Here is a 20,557-nt window from a genome sequence, read left to right as displayed (position 1 = left end):
ACTTCCAACTTAACACGGCTGAATCTGCCATGAAAAATTTGAAGATCCACACAGCATCATTCCTAGCACGCCAAATACCATAAGTAAGACTACAAAGAGTTATAATCAACACTTTGCAGTTTAGACTAGCTCCAGACCATCGTCTATTTGCAAAACTAACAATAGAATCTCCGATTTCACAAGCCCCTAACCAATGCAACATGAGCTTGAGGCATCTGAAATCAAAAGCACATAAGAATAACAAATGAGCAGTAGACTCATCCTCCGTATAAAAAACAGAGAGCACTTAATTATTCCCTTTTACTAGTTTGATTTTTATTTTCTTAAGTTTTTTAGCTTAGAATTTTAGTTCATTATGTGTTTCTCTTGGTGTTGGTTTGTTTTTATAGGTATAATATAGTATATCCAACGAAATCATCACCAAAGATAGGGGCCTATTATATATATATATATATATATATATATATATATATATATATATATATATATATATATATATATATATATATATATATATATATATATATATATATATATATATATATATATATATATATATATATATATATATATACATATATATATATATATATATATATATATATATATATATATATATATATGAGCCCAAAGGGAGTGAATGATTGTTCCCTCAACATTAATTTATGTGTTATTAAATGAATTCTTTTTTATGAACATTCTCATTTTATACATTTTCACTAAAGATATTACCTATAATATAAAAGTAAAACAATGGTAAAAACGCCTATCCAAAAGACTTGATATAACAACATTGTATTCAACTAATTCAAGGTGTATTATATTGCTTTTACATTGCTTAGATTAATATATGAGTATCTTTTACTTATTTATAGATAAAACTTATATTTTTTTTGTGTGTTTTACATTAATATCATTGTGTTTTATTTTATTGTTTATTCAAGGAGTATTTCTTAAATGAAAAATCTATGAGTATGAAACTTGAGTATATGAAAGAAACAAATGAAAAATATTAGATAAAAAAAGACCGGCTCATTTAGATAAAACAAAAATATTTTACTGATAAACTAATAGATAATATCCGAGAATAATAGAAATTAGAAGTCCATTTTTTATTATTGCTAAAAAACCTAGCAAAAAAGATCGAGGACCAGCCACCAATTGGTTCATAAATGGAGTATCTTAACAATATCATATTGATTGTTTCATTAATGAGAGCAAATCTTTAACAACATGACATATACTCTTTGTCTTCCTTTACTTGCGATTCTACAAGTAGAAAGCATATACATATTTCTAACAATGTATCTATTTTTTTTTTTTTAATTTATCTATTTTGAACCTTGTATATTAAGTATGAGTAGGAAAAGTTATAGAAACTAATTAATGTTAAGTTATTAGATTTAAGTTATTGTTGCTACACACTTGTGATACAACTTTACTAAATTGAGATTGGTCTACTCCAGCATTGCACATATTTGCAAACTCTCTCATGTGTTTTTTTCCATACGTTGACAATTTTCCACAATGTGTCTTATAAGTTTCAACCTGCATCAAAAAATTAACATTATATAATTATTTGCAACCCCATAAAAACTTTTTGATATAGTTTTTAAAAACCATTGAAAATACAAGAAAAAGTTGTATATGTAAAAATAATACTATCACCGTTCTGAAATAATTGCTATATAAGTTTTTTTTTTTTATATTGTTTACTATTCAAGCTTATCTAATATATTGTGGCTAATATGTAAGAAAAAATACAGTCAAGTAAAATCTTATTTGAATCATCTAATAACATATTTTTAAAATATTAAATTTGTAAGATTTTTAGTTATGTGTAGATTATTAGAGTGTATAAGAAAGGTCACGGGTTCAAATCTAAACTGTATCCCTCGAATTCAAATGAAATATTTCACGCAAGATTTGAGAAGGGCATATACTACACTCACAGTTCTAGCCAAAAGGATTCTAGTGTGAGGTGGTGTATAACATACCAGTGTTTTGAAACAATCCCAATCGTCCACGATAGGCAAGCCAGATGATCTAACAGCTTGAATTGTCTCATAGCCCCTTACATCACCAAAAAGCGACTTTCCAATCTGTTTAAATGTAGTATCTATGTTTTGTCTGTGTGATAAGGCAGCATCTAATTCCTTTTGAGCCTCTTTTCTTTTAATTGATCCTTCAGGTGCTCGCAGGACCTGTATTTTTATACGTACATGACAACAAGATCAATATATCTACACTAATTAACCGGTCATGAAAATGATTATAACATACTTATACCAAGTACCAACATTTGGTCTTGTATGTATTTTTTAGTCAAATTAAATTTATAAGCATAAAAAGTTGACTTTTAAACCATTACCATAATGCTAGTGTTTTTTTCTTCTTTTTGACACATATTTTTTTTATAAAAGGTCAAAAAATCAAACAACTAATCTTCTGAACAACTGAATTAAAGAGCTGACTTAATAATTAATAAATCAATTAGTACTTTTATTTAATCAAATCAGTTAATAACTACAGTTAAAAACTTCACTTATAAACCGTTAATCATAAAGACTCGTAATACATAAAATTTTCAATGGAAGTATACATTATTTAGAAGTACTCCGAGCAACTTATGAAAGCTCGAGACCATTTGTGTTAAAATATTCAATCAACCATATATTGACATGTTTGACCTAGTTAGTGATTGCACATAAAATTGAATAATGTTTGCTATACAACTAATTTTGAATAATGATCAAAATTTGTTAGTAAACGACTGATAGCTAATAGATGTCAATTGATTGAAGTGACTGATTGAGATTTTAATTGTTTGTTTAGAAATAGTTGATTCATAACAATAAGATATTTTAACCAGTTAATTTGCCAAATATTGATATATGATAATTTGACTATTCAATCACCTATTTGACTCAAAATACGATAAAATTATCCAATAAACTATTTTGCCAACAATAATCTATAAGAATATATATACAAACCTTTTGTTTCAAATAAAGAATGTCAGCATCATGTTGTTGTACATTAATTGATGATAAAACTTGTAGGTTGTTGTGATTAATAAGTTGGGTTGAATAGGATGCTGATGAGCCCAAGTAATTTGAGAGTAACTCCGTACCAATGCTGGTATAACCATATTCCATCACATGTGATCCATGTTCTCCCCCCGCTGCTGTCCGTTTCTTTACCTGTACATTTTATTTTACATCTTAGCTTTAAAATATAGTATATGGATTCTCATGGCCGTCAATTAGCATGTGCAAAGTTGTCTATCGTATATAACCTCATTATCAGAAGGGCCCTAAAAATCCAATTTTATACTTATTAATTTATTATTTCAATTACCGCGCAAATACATATATATTATTTTATACGAGAGTAACCAAGTAATAAAGAGTCATATATTATTAATGTAATCAATAGAGAGATTTTATGATATATTAGTATTTTGGTTTGTTTTTCTTTAAATTTTAAGGGTCTATAACATAAATTTAGCACGGAAACCCCAAAATTCACGAGCGAGATTACCTTGTAGATTCTATTAATAACAGTTGTAAGATTTTTAACTTATCTACCTAAATATTAAAATCTTTAATTTTAATCACAGAATTTGAAATTTTTTAGTTGAAAATATACTTAAGCTTTGAAATCTAATAATTCAATAGTACGAGCGTTAGTCATCCCTTAGCTTAGCTTCCCACTATGTGTAGACTTGTGAATTTGTCTATGCCGGAAGATATCAAGTTGTGCTAAATTAACAATAATGCTAGCGAATCTACACATAAAACATTTTTATTATTTTATTATTATTTTATCGATTTCGCATCTAATTATAAATTTTTAACTAATACTCCCTCCTATTTATCTAAAATGTCTCATTTACTTTTAGAATACTATTCATCTATCACTCTTAAATTGCATTTTATTAATAATCTATAAGTTAAAACATAGTCATGTGGGATCTTATTTGATTCGTTTTGATTTAAAGATTGTTAATATCAACTTTTTATAATTTTTAAATATATATAACTCAATATATTAAGGATCGAATAAGTGTATTAAATAGAATGCATAAAGTAAATGGGACATTTTAGATGAATAGGAAGGAGTATTATAATATATGATATTTTTGTTTTACAATATGAATGATTGGGTTAGACTAGGATAAAAGCAATAACAGCCATCCAAATTTGACAAGATATTGTACGAATGCAACTTTAGTGCTCTACGCGTTATTATGGATGTATTAAAGTCCGAGATTAAAGGCTATTTTCCTGGCCACAGATTTAAGGCCTAAATGATTGGGTATCAAGTTGTTTATTTGGGTCAAGGACTCCTTATCATTATAATCATTATCAGAAATAATAAATTAATTAAATCAAATAAATTAGTTAAATAAATAATTAATTGAAAATATCCCAAAATTACAAAAGTTTCTGTTTTGGTATAAGCACAAGTCACGGCTTGCGAGTTGGGCTGATCGCGACTGGCGACTTTCATGCTGGTTTTTGCAATGTTCGTTTTATTCGGTTTTGTTAGTTATACTATAACTACCTACGGTTAATATGGTTATATTAACTGAATAATTGGGATGGAATGATGTGTAAGTTATTTTCGATGTGAGATGTACATGGAATATACATGTGATTTCTGAATTTCTTATCCTCTCTATCACTTTACATAGAAAACTTGTAATCCTCGATTGTAAATTTTCATTTCCTTCTTCCACTTAAGTTTTCTCATGTCATTCTAATTTCCTTGTATTAGGAATTTAGTGGAATTCTTTGTGTCTCAGAACATATTTCCGGTTTATATTCCCAAGCACCATAGTACGGAAGAAATAATGTTTTAGGAAAGAGCATCTCGCCTAGAATTAATATCAAGTTCACATACAAAATCTTCTTGTTATTATGTTCGATATATGGTGTTCCCGATGATGAAGTTCATATTTACAACAATATCTATTTGGATAAAGTGTTTCGAATCAGTTTAATACTAAGTTATGTGTTCATATTTATTTATATATAATCGTAAAATTACTTTAAGGTCGGGTCAGAAAGATTTGATTACAAAAATGAGTATATATAGAATTGTTTGGCATATTATATATGAATGCTTTAAATTACTTATCATGAACTCAACGACACTGATTTTATTAACAAAAAAAGAGTTCGAGGATACAATTTCGAATTTCTTACCACTTGATATTGTTTCTTCAAAGTCTCAGATTGGGTATTATGCAGCTCACTGTTTAACAACCACCATTACAGTTTAGGTAAATACAGTAATTTATAAAAATATATTAGGCCCTCTTTATTCGCCTGATTTTTACTGATATAATTGATTTTAGTGATGGAAACTGATTTTATTGACCAAAATTTTTTGCAATTGATTATAATTGATTTTTACCGATTGAAATTAATTTTTGCTAATTAAAATTAATTTTTGTTGAGAAAAATGGAAGAGTATGTACCTATCTTCCATCCAAGCAACACTATAGAGGTCACCTAAACAGGTCTGGAATTCAGGAGGAGGACTTGGATCAAATCCAGGGCAGTAAGTTGCCCAACTACTTTCATCAGCATTAGAAGCTGTTGTTACATATATATTCCACTCCTCCTTTAAAAGTCCCTCAAATATACTCCCTGCTTCACATGCTTCCACATATATTACCTGCACAGTTTCTTTAATTATAAATTTTAAATCCATCCTAACATACTACTCCCATTTATCATAATAAAATTATGTACTCTCGTCTCTTATTCTAATTAAATATCTCATTTGATTAATCACACTTTCAGATGCAATATTTTGTATTTTAAATATCTTTAATTGAAGTCCTTGGTTAAAGCTTATTTAAAAATTGAAATTAATAAAATTTAGATTTAGACGAATTAAATAATAGCTCACTAGACTATGTTTTAACTTATAAATTAAAAATGAAATATAAAAATAGCGTGATTGATATATAATATAAAAAAATAAATAAGACAGTTAATGAAATAAAATGAGTAATAATAAAGTGTGTCATGCAAATAAATATGCATTTATTACTTATTATTACCATGCTTTTGTATGTTCCCATTTCGTGCTTTTTCTTCAAAGTGTCGATGAAATCTTTTGCATATAGATCATCATCATTTGGCATAGCTGTCACACGAGTAAATTAAATTCCACTGTCAAAAAGGTCAATATAAGATTAACTAATTGCACAGATTATAAAATTATTAGAAAATTGGAATCTTAATAATAAATTTAAGTTTTTGGTTGAATTGATTTTTTGAGAAAAAAGATTATGTGTAAAAAGATTATGTGTTTGAATTCCAATCATGATTAGGCATGTGCTATATTTACGGGGTTTTAACTATTAATAGATTTTTAATTGAGTTAATTCCTTAATAAAAGAATAATAATCAAATATTTTTAAAAAATATTAAATCGAGTAAAATATATTAACACGTACAAAATTGTTGGAAATACTTCACATGTGAGATAAGATCCCACATTGATAAAGTAGTGGGTTGTTGATTTGTATATTTATTGGGTGATCTAATCTTCCTATTATCATATAGTTTTAGGAAATAATGAATCTCACCAAGTGTATGTGGAAGTCAATGCTCTTGACCCGTGGGTTTGTAGCCCGAGCCCACGGGTGTTCCGTGTCTACACAAGTAGACTACGGTAAAATTATATAACGAATTATCACGGCCTAATAAAAATAATAATAATCAATTTGATTCATTATATATAAGATACATATTAAGGTGAATATTTAGGTCATCCTATAAAATATGGCAAAGTAAGATGAAAGGAAGTAGTTAGTAGTTACATACTGAGTACACCAGGACTTCCATGATCCGAATAGTAAATAAAAATACGATCATTTGGACCACTATTAACAACTTTGCCACTGCCTCTATTTATAGCTGTTTTATTTCCAAGTATAACTCCTAAAAGATTGCTAGTTGTTAAATCTTCACCCGTGTAATCCTGCCCAAGCATCAACCACACAAATTAATGTATACAAAAAGCAACTTTATTTTGCCACCAAACTTATATTTTAATATATTGGTGATTACTAGGTGATAATCGAATTTAAGACATTTTTTAAAAAAATAATATTTCTTCATCAATTAACATAAAATTAAATTCTATATATTTTATATTATTATTGTCATCATTATTAAGTTGTTATACAGTAGGCCAAGAGAAAGAAACAACTACCTACGACTGAGAATTAAACTCGAGACATTTCTTAATTTTTCAAATGAGATATAACTCGATTTTTAATAGTTTAGTATATAATAATAATAATAATAATAATAATAATAATAATAATAATAATAACAACGTAAATGGGAAGTGACATTACAAAACGTACCTTAGGAACTCCTTTGTAAACATCTTCTCCTTTGGGATTATTAATTATGGTTCCTTTTCTTGGGTTCTCTTCATTGTCGGCTATATCATCATACATGAAAACTATGATGTTATCATCCTTTAAACCTCCTCTCTTTAATATTTGGTAAGCATGGCAAATATCAGACTGCAAAATAAATAAAGTTAAATTAGAGTAAAAATTTTATAGATATTGACTTTTTTGTCACATTAGTCTATCATAAAGTATATTCTATATGTATATTTTTCAAGATTAGTAGTTTTCATTTCAAATCTCGTTTATTTCTACTTTAAATAAAATACTTAAAGTTAATTATAAAGATGGAATAATTCTATAATAATCCACTTTTTAACATCAACCTTCACAATCATCTAATCATCATTGATTATTGTATTATGAAATTAGTGACTCCTTATTTTTCTAAACAATGAAACATTAACAATAAAAATACAAATGAAATATCTATAAACAAGCTCTAAATGATTTTATATTTTGACAGAAATTAATTGCAATTAGTTCTATATAACCACCAATAATCTTAATATTAATATTAAAATATCACAAATTTATATTTTATTTTATTTTATTGTAGCGGTACTTAGGTTTAAAGCCAAACATACACTATAAAATTACCATGTGAGAATGGTATGTAGTGTATTCGCGGTTTCAGCCCATAAAGACTCTTAAGAAAATGACGACTCTGATGAATTAATATAACATATATAAGTTGCAACTTTTCGATTAAATTTTTATTGAATTGTTTTTTTATTATCAAACTTATATTTTACACTTATAAATGAAGCTCTAGAATATATTATATTGAAATGGTTTATTGGACAATTTTAATTTATTTGAATATAATTAGAGGTTGGGTGGTCAAACCAATTAAGTGGTTTAAAACAACTTAATGTTATAAATAGGTTGTTTTTGAAAAAGTTGATCATAGCAGTAAGTTGAAAATTAATTGGTCAAATCAATTAATAAAAAAAGTTGATTAAATTAGTCACTATGATCAGCTATTAGCCATTAGCCAAACACATAATTATATGGGATAAATAAAAGTGACGACTTAAAATGATGGATACCTGATGTCTGTAATTACCATAGCCTCGAGAACCAGCAACAAGAACAGCCCAATTGGTGCCTTCATCAATGGACGAAGATGATAGTAAACTTAGGTTGTAATCAGCTAATTTTGACAAGTTTTTTGATGTATAACGACTATAAGCATTTGGAGTGAATAAAGCCAAGATCATAAACATGAAGATAGAAAAATTGTGGTGGATATCCATAATGGAGGCTTTTGATTGTAGTGATATCTAATATTATGCCGCTACTTTTGTTTGCCAAATGCCATGACAAACTCCATATTTATAGTGCTCCGCTATTTATTTTCCATACGTCGTTTTCAATTTGTATTAATTTTTTTTAATTAACTTTTTTTTATCAAATGAGGTTTTGAGCATGTTTAATACTCCCTCCTGTTCAGCTTATCTGTCCCATTTTTTTTGATGGTCAAGTCACCTTAATTGTCCCATTTTTATTTTTTGTATGAGTTTTGACTTTTATACCCTTAGTAGCTTTATCTTATTTTCAATTATACCCTCCATTATCCATACTAATTTTCCTCCCTTACTTTAAAAACCCATAATACCACTCTCTACCCTACCCTTAGAGTCTCACTTTTGACTCTTCTTAAAATCCGTGAAAAGTCAAATGGGACTCCTAAGGTGAATAGGAGGGAGTATATTAAATTATGTAATATATGTTAAATGTTTAAAGATACAAAGTCATTTTTTTGCCCTGCTTGATATTTTGTATTGTAGTCTAATTTGAAATGGACTCTAATAAACTTTTTAAAATCTCATTAATTGATTTACGCATTTAATTTTTTATATCATCAACATAATTTAATTTTTCTTTACATATATAATATTTATTATACTAATAAATATAATCAACTGCGATTTTATTTTAATCGTCTAATCGCATATTTTTCTAATATCAAAATTTTATAATTATTCGTTTTATATGACTCAAGATATAAATAATTAAATCCATATTTAATTACTTAATAAAATGAAATATAAAAACTATAATGTAAGGATATATATTTTCTCTAGAAGCAAGGGATTATTAATATGCACCATTGACATTGATGTGACATCCAGTGGAGGAATCCATTTTCTTTAAAATGTTTGTTATGTACGCCCCCACAAGAAAATGGTCATCAAGGAATCTAATTATCGCAAATCATGCGTTTCTTTATGCGGTAAGCTTTTGTGTTAAATGTTCTATAAATTCAAGGAGATGATTTGACATGTAATTGATAGAAAATGTATTACTCATTCGTCTTAAATTATGTTCATATTTAAATAAGGAAAATTTGATGAATTTTAACTCATTTGTTTTTAATAGTTTGAACTTTTGTTTATTTTTATAGATTCAAATTATAAGATGCTTCCGTTTTTAAAGGTTCTGTTGATTTTAATAACCTGAAATATTAAGTTACCATCTCCTCAACCTGATTTTTCATCGGCTTCTTCCTTAAACCTCAATCTGTTTTTTTTAAATTCCCAATTCTACTCCTATTTTAAACAATTCTTCCGTACAAAAATTTAATCAAATTCATCTCATAAAAGTCAACATCCTTTTAAAAATTACTTTTTTTTTTTAATTTCTAATTTCCAAAAATTAGGTTTTTGAATTAACATCTAAGACCTTTCATGTTTATTTGAATTAACCTCAGCATCAATGTCTAGAGTGAATTAACCCAGAAAAACAATGGTGAAGGATTACAATTTTAAAATAATAATTAATGTTGAACAAGATTAAAAATGAGATGAGCAAAACATAAATAAAACCTAATGTAAAACTAAAGAAAACCCAAAACAGTCTCCCATAAGGGTTCACCAAGCCGCCATTTGGAATCATGATTCGACATTGTAAACTTATCTCCTGTTATAGGATCAACAAAATAATTGTAATAATCCCATGATAGGGAGGTGTATAAATCAGTAACAATTGAATAATGATTAGGGAAAGTTAATGTTGGGAAAACTGGGATTAAACCCATTTCAGCTTCAGTGCCATTTTTGATTAATCGATGAATGTTTGGTGTTGGGGCTTTAAATTGGTACCCAAATCGAAATCCATCTGAGGAAATCAAGATGACTACAGAATGAGGAAGCTTAAGTTGAGGTATAATGGCGGATTGGAGTTTTTTGGGGGAGTAAAAGAAGATTAAAGCGGAAATGAGAGAAATAAAGGTGGTTAAGAGAAGAGAAATGTATATAATTTTGCTTAAAAGAGTTGATTTTGAGGAAGGAGATCAACGAACTGAGAAGGCGCGTGCTTGGTTATGGGAAGAACCGATGATGGGAAGATTTCTTGATGATTAAATTAAACTCAAAATCTCAACAGTTTCTGAATTGTGACGGGAAGAAAAACTTTTAAAAGTGGAGGCACCTCAAAGTTAGAGCCTTTAAAAAATAAACGAAAGTTCGAACCTTTAAAAGCAAAAGAGTTAAATTTCGTACCTTTTAAATCAAATTTACCTTTAAATAAAGATAATAAATTTATATGACTAAAGGTAAAATATACTTTTAAAATGAAAAAAGTACAATTAATTTTATATTTTATCCATTTTGAAATACTTGTTACATTAAGATTATTGACACTATTAATTGTTCAAATTTATTTTATATAGTGCAGTTAATGTGTAAGATAAAATATCATCTAGTGAAATTTTTTTAATTGCATAGTTTCATAATATTGACTTTTTAAATTTTTAGATGTTCATAATTATATATATATATATATATATATATATATATATATATATATATATATATATATATATATATATATATATATATATATATATATATATATATATATATATATATATATATATATATATATGATGATGATGATCAAATAACACATTGACCTCTTGTTGTATTAATAAATATATTTAAATATTATAAATATATTCAAGAATGAATTTAGGGAAATTCCATGTTATAAACCTTAATTATCGGCTTTTTCACGTAGTAGACAAATATTTTTATTAATCCACGTGATGACCTTAAGCTTCTAACTTTTCCACATGATAAAAAAAAGTGATGTGTTTTTCTTAAATTTGCACTATTTTGTCTAAACATTATGACTTATTTCAAAAGACTTGGCGATCATCTTGATTGGCCATATTTAGTAATCGAGTTGAAATAAATATAATACTTAATTTAACCAAAAATCTAACATTTTTTTTACAACGTGGAAAAGTTGGAAGCTTAGGGTTATCAAATGAAATTTTTCAAAAATTTATATTTCACTGTCAAAACATAAATACTTTATTAATTTTAAAATTTTTTATTATAAGATTTATTAATGATTTAATCTTGAAAAGATTTAGTTTTCTGCATGTTAAAATTTAATAGTATTAGAATTTAACAGGGTCCACTAAAACATACTTCATTAGCTTGCTGTTGATGCTCCCTATCAACAAACTCATATTTTTCTATGTTAATCAAATAACTAAATTTTTTTTCTTATACAGTAAATATAGCAAATTAAATGGAGATAAATGCGATAAAAGTCCTACTATTAAAATGGGACAATTAGTCAAAGCTTACCCACTCAACCATTAATGCTAACTACTAGGAGTAGTTCTCATCATTCATTCTTGATAACAAACAATTCCTCCACCATCAGTGGAAATTAATGGATCAACAAGTGGGGGACACCATGGTTGATTGGATGAGCTTTAACCAAAGCCTGCATTATAAGACGAAGTCTATAATGTATATGGAAGAATTATAAAGTTAATAATTAAGATGATGATGGTCATGGAAAATAAATTATTCTTCAATAGGGCCCACACGCATAAAACATGTCCTTCAAGTGTAGACCCTCTTTCAATAGTACTAGTGTTTAATAATGAATGAAACAACAAATAACATTGTTGAGTCTCCTATTGGATTCCATCCATCAATGGAAAATCACTAATTCGCTAATTTTATTGATTGTGTTAAGTGTTTACAAGATATTAGTTTAACAATCTCTCACTAATTCAGTCACAAAGAGTACTCAAGGATATTTAGTATAACCTTACACTCAAAACTGTTCGTTCAACCAAATCTCCTGGACCTATCCAACAATTTGTTTGTAACATTTGTAGCTACTTGCCCAAGTTGCTCGCCTGAAGACCTATTATAGGCCATGGGAGGGCTTTAAACTACCAAACGAAGCCTTACATGTTAGAGTATATAACATATTTTGAGTCTATAATTATCAACTTAAGTTTTTAGTTGAATTGATTCCATGACATGATATCAAAAGTCAGTATGACAAGCAAGTATGTTAAAACATATATATTATATAACATATCCTAAAACATTAACCATCAACTTAAATTTTAAATTAAATTGATTCGCTCGGACTACATACGTGACTTCAGTGCCTTGTAACTACCAAGCCTCATTTCAATTTCCAAGCAACCCAAAGTTGATTGTTGAGTCAAATAAGTGACTTTTTCATCATGTGTGTCGACTACTAGTACATAACTTGACAAATTCCTCTTAGCTAGTACTCCCTCTGTTTTTTAAGTTTGTACACTTTTATTTTAGAATATTTTTTATTTTTGAAAATTTTTTTCCCTAATATATTCTTATTTCTCTCTTTCACTCCCTTATTTCTTTAATATATTCACTCTCTCACTCAATTTTTAGTTCTTTAAATTTTATTTTATTTTAATTTTTCTCTCTTATACTTCCAATATAATCATTCTTTACACCACTATCTAATTAAAATAATACTCACTATAATAAAAGATTCTGTTTTTCTTAATAAGTGTGAAAAACTCAAATTGGACAAACTTAAAAGAACGGAGTGGAGTATATGTTTTTTGATAGTAAATAATTATTGGAAAAAATCAATGTTATTTATAATGAAAATGAAACTATTGAATACCATAAAATATTATAATTATATTTACAGATATTTCATGATATATCACTGAATTTTTTCGAAATTCACCATATACCATACAAAATGTTTTAATTCACCATATACCATTGAATTTTCGTCAGTTAGCACAAAATACCATTAATGACAACTGCCGTTAGTGTGCCGTTTGTGGTAAATTATTAATTCACCATATACCATTATTTTTTTTTTGCGTCAAATACTATTTTTTGCATCAAATCTGACGATAGCTAAAAATCCAGTTTCTGAATTTTTGGAACACGAGTCTGTGATGGGGTTGAACGCGATCCATTTTGGTTGATTTATTGCCTTCAATCACGTTCTAAATTGAAAGAAATTAAGGTGGTACATGATTTTATTTTGAAGGGTAAAATGAAAGTATATGTGTTTGTAGATAATAATTTGATTAATGTGTATTTGAGATTTGGAAAGTTAGAGGAAGCCTGTAAGGTGTTCGATGAAATCTTTGAACGAAGTGTTGCTTTTTGGACTGCAATGCAAAATGGATATTTGAAATTTGGTTTTTTAAGAGTTTATGAAGTCGGGTATGGAAGCAAATGGAACGATGTACGTGAGTGTGTGTGTTGATTTTGTGTGGAAAGAGACTGAATTATGAGCTACGCAAGCAAGTTCATGCTTGTATTATCAAAGGTAGGTGGAGCAATTTGATTGTAGAAAGTGGTATCTTGTATTTCTAGGCACAATCTGGTGAATTTCAAAATTTTTACGAATCTTTGATAGGATAAACAAGCGGGATATAGTTGCTTGGACTATGATGATTACTTCTTGCTCGCAACAGGGTTACAGTGAGAAAGCGCTCTTATTGCTATCACGGATGTTGGTCAACAGATATTTTCTGAATGAACATACTATATGTAGTCTTTTGAAGGCGTGTGTAGAAGAAAAGGCATTGAAATTTGGAAGACAATTGCATGGTATTGCAGTTAAGAAACTAATCAAAAACAATGTTTATATTGGTATTTTTTTGGTGAACAGTGTTTAGTGTCAAGTTGTTTTTGAACAAAATGTTAACTACTTGGTTTGTATGACACTTCATTTGTTTATCACAATTCCAACAGCTATATTTTTTTTAAAAAAATGGTATTTGACGCAAAAAAAAATAAAAATTAATGGTATATGGTCAATTAATAATTTACCACAAACGGCACACTAACGGCAGTTGTCATTAATGGTATTCTGTGCTAACGGACGAAAATTCAATGGCATATGGTGAATTAAAACATTTTGTGTGGTATATGGTGAATTTCGAAGAAACTCAGTAGTATATCATGAAATATCCATTATATTTAATATCTTTAGTTGGTGGGTGTTGAAGATTTGGTGATAGTTAAGTGGATAGTGGTGAATGTAAGAATTTGAAAAGAAGTAACATAAAATTTCATATATATGTTGCATGTTTAAATGGAATCGAATTCTATTTAATATGTTAATATATAAAAATCAACTTAATAATAGTAAATCACTACTTAAACTGAAAAGAAATATCGAACACATAAAAAATTTAATTTATAGGGCAAAAGAAAATTTTCAAAACTTATAAACTTGTGGTTTAATTAGTGCAACTTTTTACCTGTCTTCTTTGATTCTTATTAATTATTACCTTAATTAATCAATTAACGATCTTATATTATAAAAAGAGAAAATTCTATGAAACTACCTATTCTATACCTGAATTTGCAAAAAACTACCTTATCTAATTTTTTTTGCAAAAAACTACCGTATATAATACTTTTGTTTGCAAAAGACTACCTTCTAACGGATTTGAGAGTTTGACCGTCAAAACTAACCTTTGACTATCACGTGTGACGCACGTGACCCTTTAATAAGCAAACCTTCCTTCTTCATTTCAGACATTCCCAGCCATTTTCTTGTTGCTGGTGTCACTCTGATAAACAACATGGCTAGACAATGATAGACCGTCCGAGTCACCATGAGCTAGAACCATTTTCTTCTGCATTTTCATATCTTCTCTTTCCAAGTTCTTTACTTTTCTATCCATATCTCTATTTACCGTCATCCTCTATTTTAATTCTCCCTTGTCTCGTTCTCTGAAATGGAAAACCATCAAGGCAAAGACCCGCATTGATTCAATCAAATCCTTTTCGGAAGTCTCTGATAATCTTTCCAATGATTGATTCCATTGGTTGCATATTACAAAGATAGGAGGTGCCCCTGCCCTTCCGGGTGAGAAAGGCGCTATACCATCCGCTGTTTCTTCTGGTTCATATAAGATACATTTCAGCAGCCAACAATTTAATGCTCTCACATAGCCCTTCTGAGCCCCGATCCATTCTGTGAACCGGTAAGTCCAATTTAAAAGGTCATGCTCCAGCTGCAAGGATGCTTCTAAATGTGTATCACTAGGATTGCTCGGAAACGCAAGCGCATCTAAACCCCGCGCACCGTCAATTGCCTCGCACTGATTATGGTGACATTCAAGCATAGCTTTCCACATCCTACTTAAACTGAATTAAAAAAAAAATGGTTTAATGGAGAAAGTTGACAAGTTACTGGAAGATGTCTCAAGGAAGAAGGGAGCGAATTCAAGAACTTTGAGAACCGGTTTTTTCGAAGAAGAAGAGGAAAGAAATGGTTTTTTCGAAGAGCAGCAATGAAGAACAGTTCTGAAATGAAGAAGGTTTGCTTATTAAAGGGTCACGTGCGTCACACGTGATAGTCAAAGGTTAGTTTTGATGGTCAAACTCTCAAATCCGTTAGAAGGTAGTCTTTTGCAAACAAAAGTATTACATAAGGTAGTTTTTTGCAAAAAAAATTAGATAAGGTAGTTTTTTACAAATTCAGGTATAGAATAAGTAGTTTCATAGAATTTTCTCTTATAAAAATTATAATTAAGCACCAATTTGTGTTAGATTATTGGTCTCATCGCACGGTAAGACTAGACTTGGCAAAAAAAAATACTTAACCTTTTTCTTTCCGTAAAATTAGTAACGGTGAATACGAATTAGCAACTCAGTGAGTTGATACTCGCGAGACTCCATTTCCAAAACCCTCGTAATTCCAATTGAACAAGGGATTTAAAAACTAACGAAGATATTTCCTAGCGTTCTGTTCAGTTCTGTTCTGCAACAATTGAAGTCGTGGAGGGCCAAATTTCAGGGAACGGTAACAAAGATGACAAAGAAGTAAAGAAGAATATGCATGATAGTAATTTGCAATCTGTGAAGAAATATGAACAAGAAGAAGAAGAATGCTATGCCCTAATCAGATTGTGTGAACATTGACAGGTTTTGTTCTGGTTGTACTTATTGATTGAATAGCTTCCCCTGAATTAGATCTGGTTATGGTTTTTGATTAGCTTGCCTTTGCCTTGACCTAGAGTGCTATGTCCAACTCTTGCTTTCCTTTTCTATATCACTAAACAATTAAGGTTTGCCAATTCTTTGGCATTTCATCATCCAAATAATGAAGTTAAAGATGGAATAATGGTGTATACGTACCCTTAATATGATTATAATGGGAATAAAAAAGCCCAATTATGTACTCAACACCAAAGCAAAAGAGGCTTCTGTGAAAATCACTTCTAAACTTTCTCTTTTTTTTAATGAGAAAAGTATATCAACTGGTTCAATGAAATACTTGTAGGCTAGGAATGGTGATGAGTCTTGAACTTTAAGGGTCTAGACCCGATTTGTCTGAATCCAGCTATATTTTGGATCTTATAGATTCGGGTTGGATTTTGGTCTATAACCTTAGGATCTGTGTTCGTGTCTGGGTCCACACGTTTGAGACCCATGAATCATGGACCCATTTATATCTTTTTATAATTATATATTTAGCTCTGTCAAAAGCCCAGCCCACTTTTCTTCTTTAGTAAATATCTTATTTTAAAAAAAAATTGTAAAAACTGCTTTCTTTTTAGGAAATAAAAAGTTTTTTGATTAACTGTCTATTCCCAAGCAAAATAAAACATCATTAGTAATAAATCATATGTTTTTGATTTTTTTTTTAAAAAAATGAAGGTTATCAATGGTGAAAAACAGTGATGTTGAAGATGACAATTATGACTAATTTTTATGATTTTGGGTTATAATATAATATATTTGGGGTTATAACATAATATATTTGGAGTTATAAGATAACAGAATATATTTATGGTTATAACATAATATATTTGGGGTTATAATTCAATATATTTGGAATTAAAACTTAATATATTTGAGGTTTTATAACATAATATATTTGCTTGTATATTATAATATTAATTTCGTAGTATATCACAAATATATACTGTTATAAACCCAAATCTATCACGTTATAACCGCAGTTATATATTTTGTTATAACCCCAACTATATTATGTTATAATTCCAAATGTATTATGGTTATAAACCCAAATATATTATGCAATAATTACAAATATGTTATGTTATAACTCTTAATATATTATGTTATAACTAAAATTGTTTTTATTAATTTCCCCCAAACAGTAGACATTGTTGTTTTCTTCAACATCACTATTTATACCATTGATGAAACTTAATTAAAAAAAATCAGAAAATTGTAATCCCACTAATATATAACACAATCAACCCAAAAAAACGAAAATGGAAGTTTTAAAAACAAAAATGATGAAATATAAATACATAACTTTGATAATTTTGCAAATATTGAAGAAGATAAATAGAGAATAAACAACAATAGAGTTTGAGAGAGAAGATGGAGATTGAAAACCACAAATAGAGTTTAAAAGAAGAAGATGAGTAGTTTTGTCAGAAAAGAGAAAAAGGAAAACTCAAAATGAAAGATAAAAAGCATTGTTTAGAAAGTTTAGTTATTTTTTTAAACAATTTAAAAATTGGGTAGGCCTAAACTTTAGACGTCTTTTGTAAAGACGGTCTCAAGTAAGAATTTGTGTTATATATTAACTACCACGTGCATTTAATTGTTGTATTTGGAATTTTGTTATATTTTGAATATTACGTGATTTTGAACTTTATCAGTTCATGTAATTGATCTCAGATGCTAAACAACAAGCTACAAGGATGTTACAACTTCATCAACAGATCAGGACAAGCATAATCAAAGCAAACGAAAAGTACAGCAGCAACGCAAACAAATGCATTAAACAAAAGGAGCTCCAAGAAGGAGACTTGGTATGGATACACTTGAGGAAGGATAGATTCCCTAAATATAGACAAAACAAACTACTTCCAAGAGCTGATGGTCCCTTCAAAATACTGAAGAAGATTGGAGACAACGCCTATAAAGTAGACCTCCCTAACACATATGGAATCTCTAACACTTTCAACATCGGAGATCTAAGAAAGCATGAAAGCAACACAGAATTGGGGACAATTCTGCTTGAAGAAGGAGGGAATGATCCAATTATGAACAGCCCACAACTCAACTATAACCATGAGGAGCATAATTGAATCAACACTAGCACTGAACCTACTGCTACTGATCTATACATTGCTGAACATACTGATATGGGCGTGGAAGCTAAGGAAGATCATCTTCAATCTAGACCAAACATAAGTATCAAAGCATGGCAAGACCAGGAGGAAGCAATAAAGGACCTTCCAGCAACAAACAAGCAAAACAGAAGCCTGCTTCATGACCATCAAACAACAGAACAAACAAAACGACCAACCGTCTGTCAGCCTACCTTGCACAGCATTGAGAACACAACCTACTGCATGGATGGACGTGGGAACTTGAAAGATGGCATCTCTATACATGGACCAAGAATTCAGGGTCCAAGAACCATACTGATAGTACTCACAGAATCCATAAACTCAGCTGCAAGGTCCGGTCCCCTACTTGACAGTTTTGTGATACAACTGATACTTAGAATAAATAGGTTGTTTTGTTTTCTGTTTTGATTATTGTGTAACACACGCGCTTTAATGATTAAGCACGGAGGTAGTTATGTTTGTTAGGGGCCTGAAAATAGCCGTTAAAGGCCTATATAAAGGGATACCCTCATTTGTAATAAACATTCAGATTATTCAATACAGATTTTCTTTCAAGTAATTGTTGTTTAATTGCTGTCCTTTGTGAGTGAAGCAAAGTGAGTTTTCCGGGTTTAATCCACGAGAATTGAAAGAGTGAATTTCAATTGGAGTGCGAGGAAGAGGCCAATCGATCTAGTGAAGATCATTTGTTTCTATCCACGGCATAAGAGCCATTCCTTGGAGTTGTTCTGGCCAACCTTCTGTTTCATTCCAAAACAAAGGGCGTGTGTGTTGTGTCATTGTGTCAAAGTCAGTCTTGACGTTGTTCTTAGAAGGAATTATTGTGTTCTTGGAATCTTCTACCCATACTTGCATCAGGGCTCCAAAGCCCCTTACTCTACCCTTCCCTACAGGATCTTATGGCCCATTGCCCTACCTATGGGCTCCAAAGCCCCTTACTCTACCCTCCCTATAGGCCTTCTTGGCCCATTACCCTTCTCTTCAAATCAATAATCAGTTGTCTTTTACCTTTCCTTTTGTGCTAAAAGCTAAACTATCTGGTTTGCTGCAATAAGGACTATCAAGTATTAGTGCACAAAAACAAAGTTGCATCATATAGTATCGGCAGATTCATAAAGGTTTTCAAATCTTTTGAAGTGATACTACATACATCATAAAGGTGTAAGGAAAGGTGCATTTGAAACAGTCGTATTATTAGATTATTTCATTAGTCGTTTTTAACGCCTAATTTTTCTTATATATTTGTTCGTTACTAATTATAATTTAATTAGTGATGGTAGTAATTTGAAAAAAATCTCTACGATGATTAGAAACTTGTTAATTCGTAACATGATTATGAATCGAAACAAGTAACGTAAACTTTGGAGGTAAAAACTTAAAATTGAGCAACTACCCATAACAGTTCAAAAAAAAAATTTAATTATTACCCAAGCATATTATATAACCATGATGGGAGTAAATTAAATATTTCACACATATACAAGTGATTTTTAAACATGAAGTACAAGTCACATAACTTGTTACATGTACAACAATTTTTACCCAAACTTTAAACTATCTTAGATAAACCTTTATTATACCATAATAGACCAAATTGAGGACAAAAAGCACACCAAACCAGCCCCAAAACAGCAGCCCCTAGCTGTCATACTAGCCCTCTTTTAGCCCCAAAACTCACTTGCACACTCCACCAAACT

At 29.4% G+C, this 20,557-nt stretch overlaps 1 protein-coding gene across 1 annotated transcript; it reads right to left on the bottom strand.

Annotated features, from left to right (window-relative positions):
* Positions 1–1,180: 1,180 nt before the first annotated feature.
* Positions 1,181–8,773, bottom strand: LOC130803959 (vacuolar-processing enzyme gamma-isozyme-like). The gene is made up of 9 exons (XM_057668204.1): positions 8,500–8,773; positions 7,397–7,561; positions 6,849–7,005; positions 6,080–6,165; positions 5,489–5,688; positions 5,214–5,262; positions 2,997–3,203; positions 1,998–2,204; positions 1,181–1,548 (listed from the first exon to the last, which is right to left on the bottom strand). The coding sequence occupies exons 1-9, from the start codon at positions 8,704–8,706 to the stop codon at positions 1,390–1,392; spliced, it is 1,437 nt and encodes a 478-aa protein (XP_057524187.1). The 5' UTR covers positions 8,707–8,773; the 3' UTR covers positions 1,181–1,389.
* Positions 8,774–20,557: the final 11,784 nt, after the last annotated feature.

Source organism: Amaranthus tricolor, chromosome 17 (assembly GCF_026212465.1).
Source record: "Amaranthus tricolor cultivar Red isolate AtriRed21 chromosome 17, ASM2621246v1, whole genome shotgun sequence".
Taxonomy (NCBI): domain Eukaryota; kingdom Viridiplantae; phylum Streptophyta; class Magnoliopsida; order Caryophyllales; family Amaranthaceae; genus Amaranthus; species Amaranthus tricolor.
This window is presented reverse-complemented; position numbering and strand designations above follow the sequence as displayed.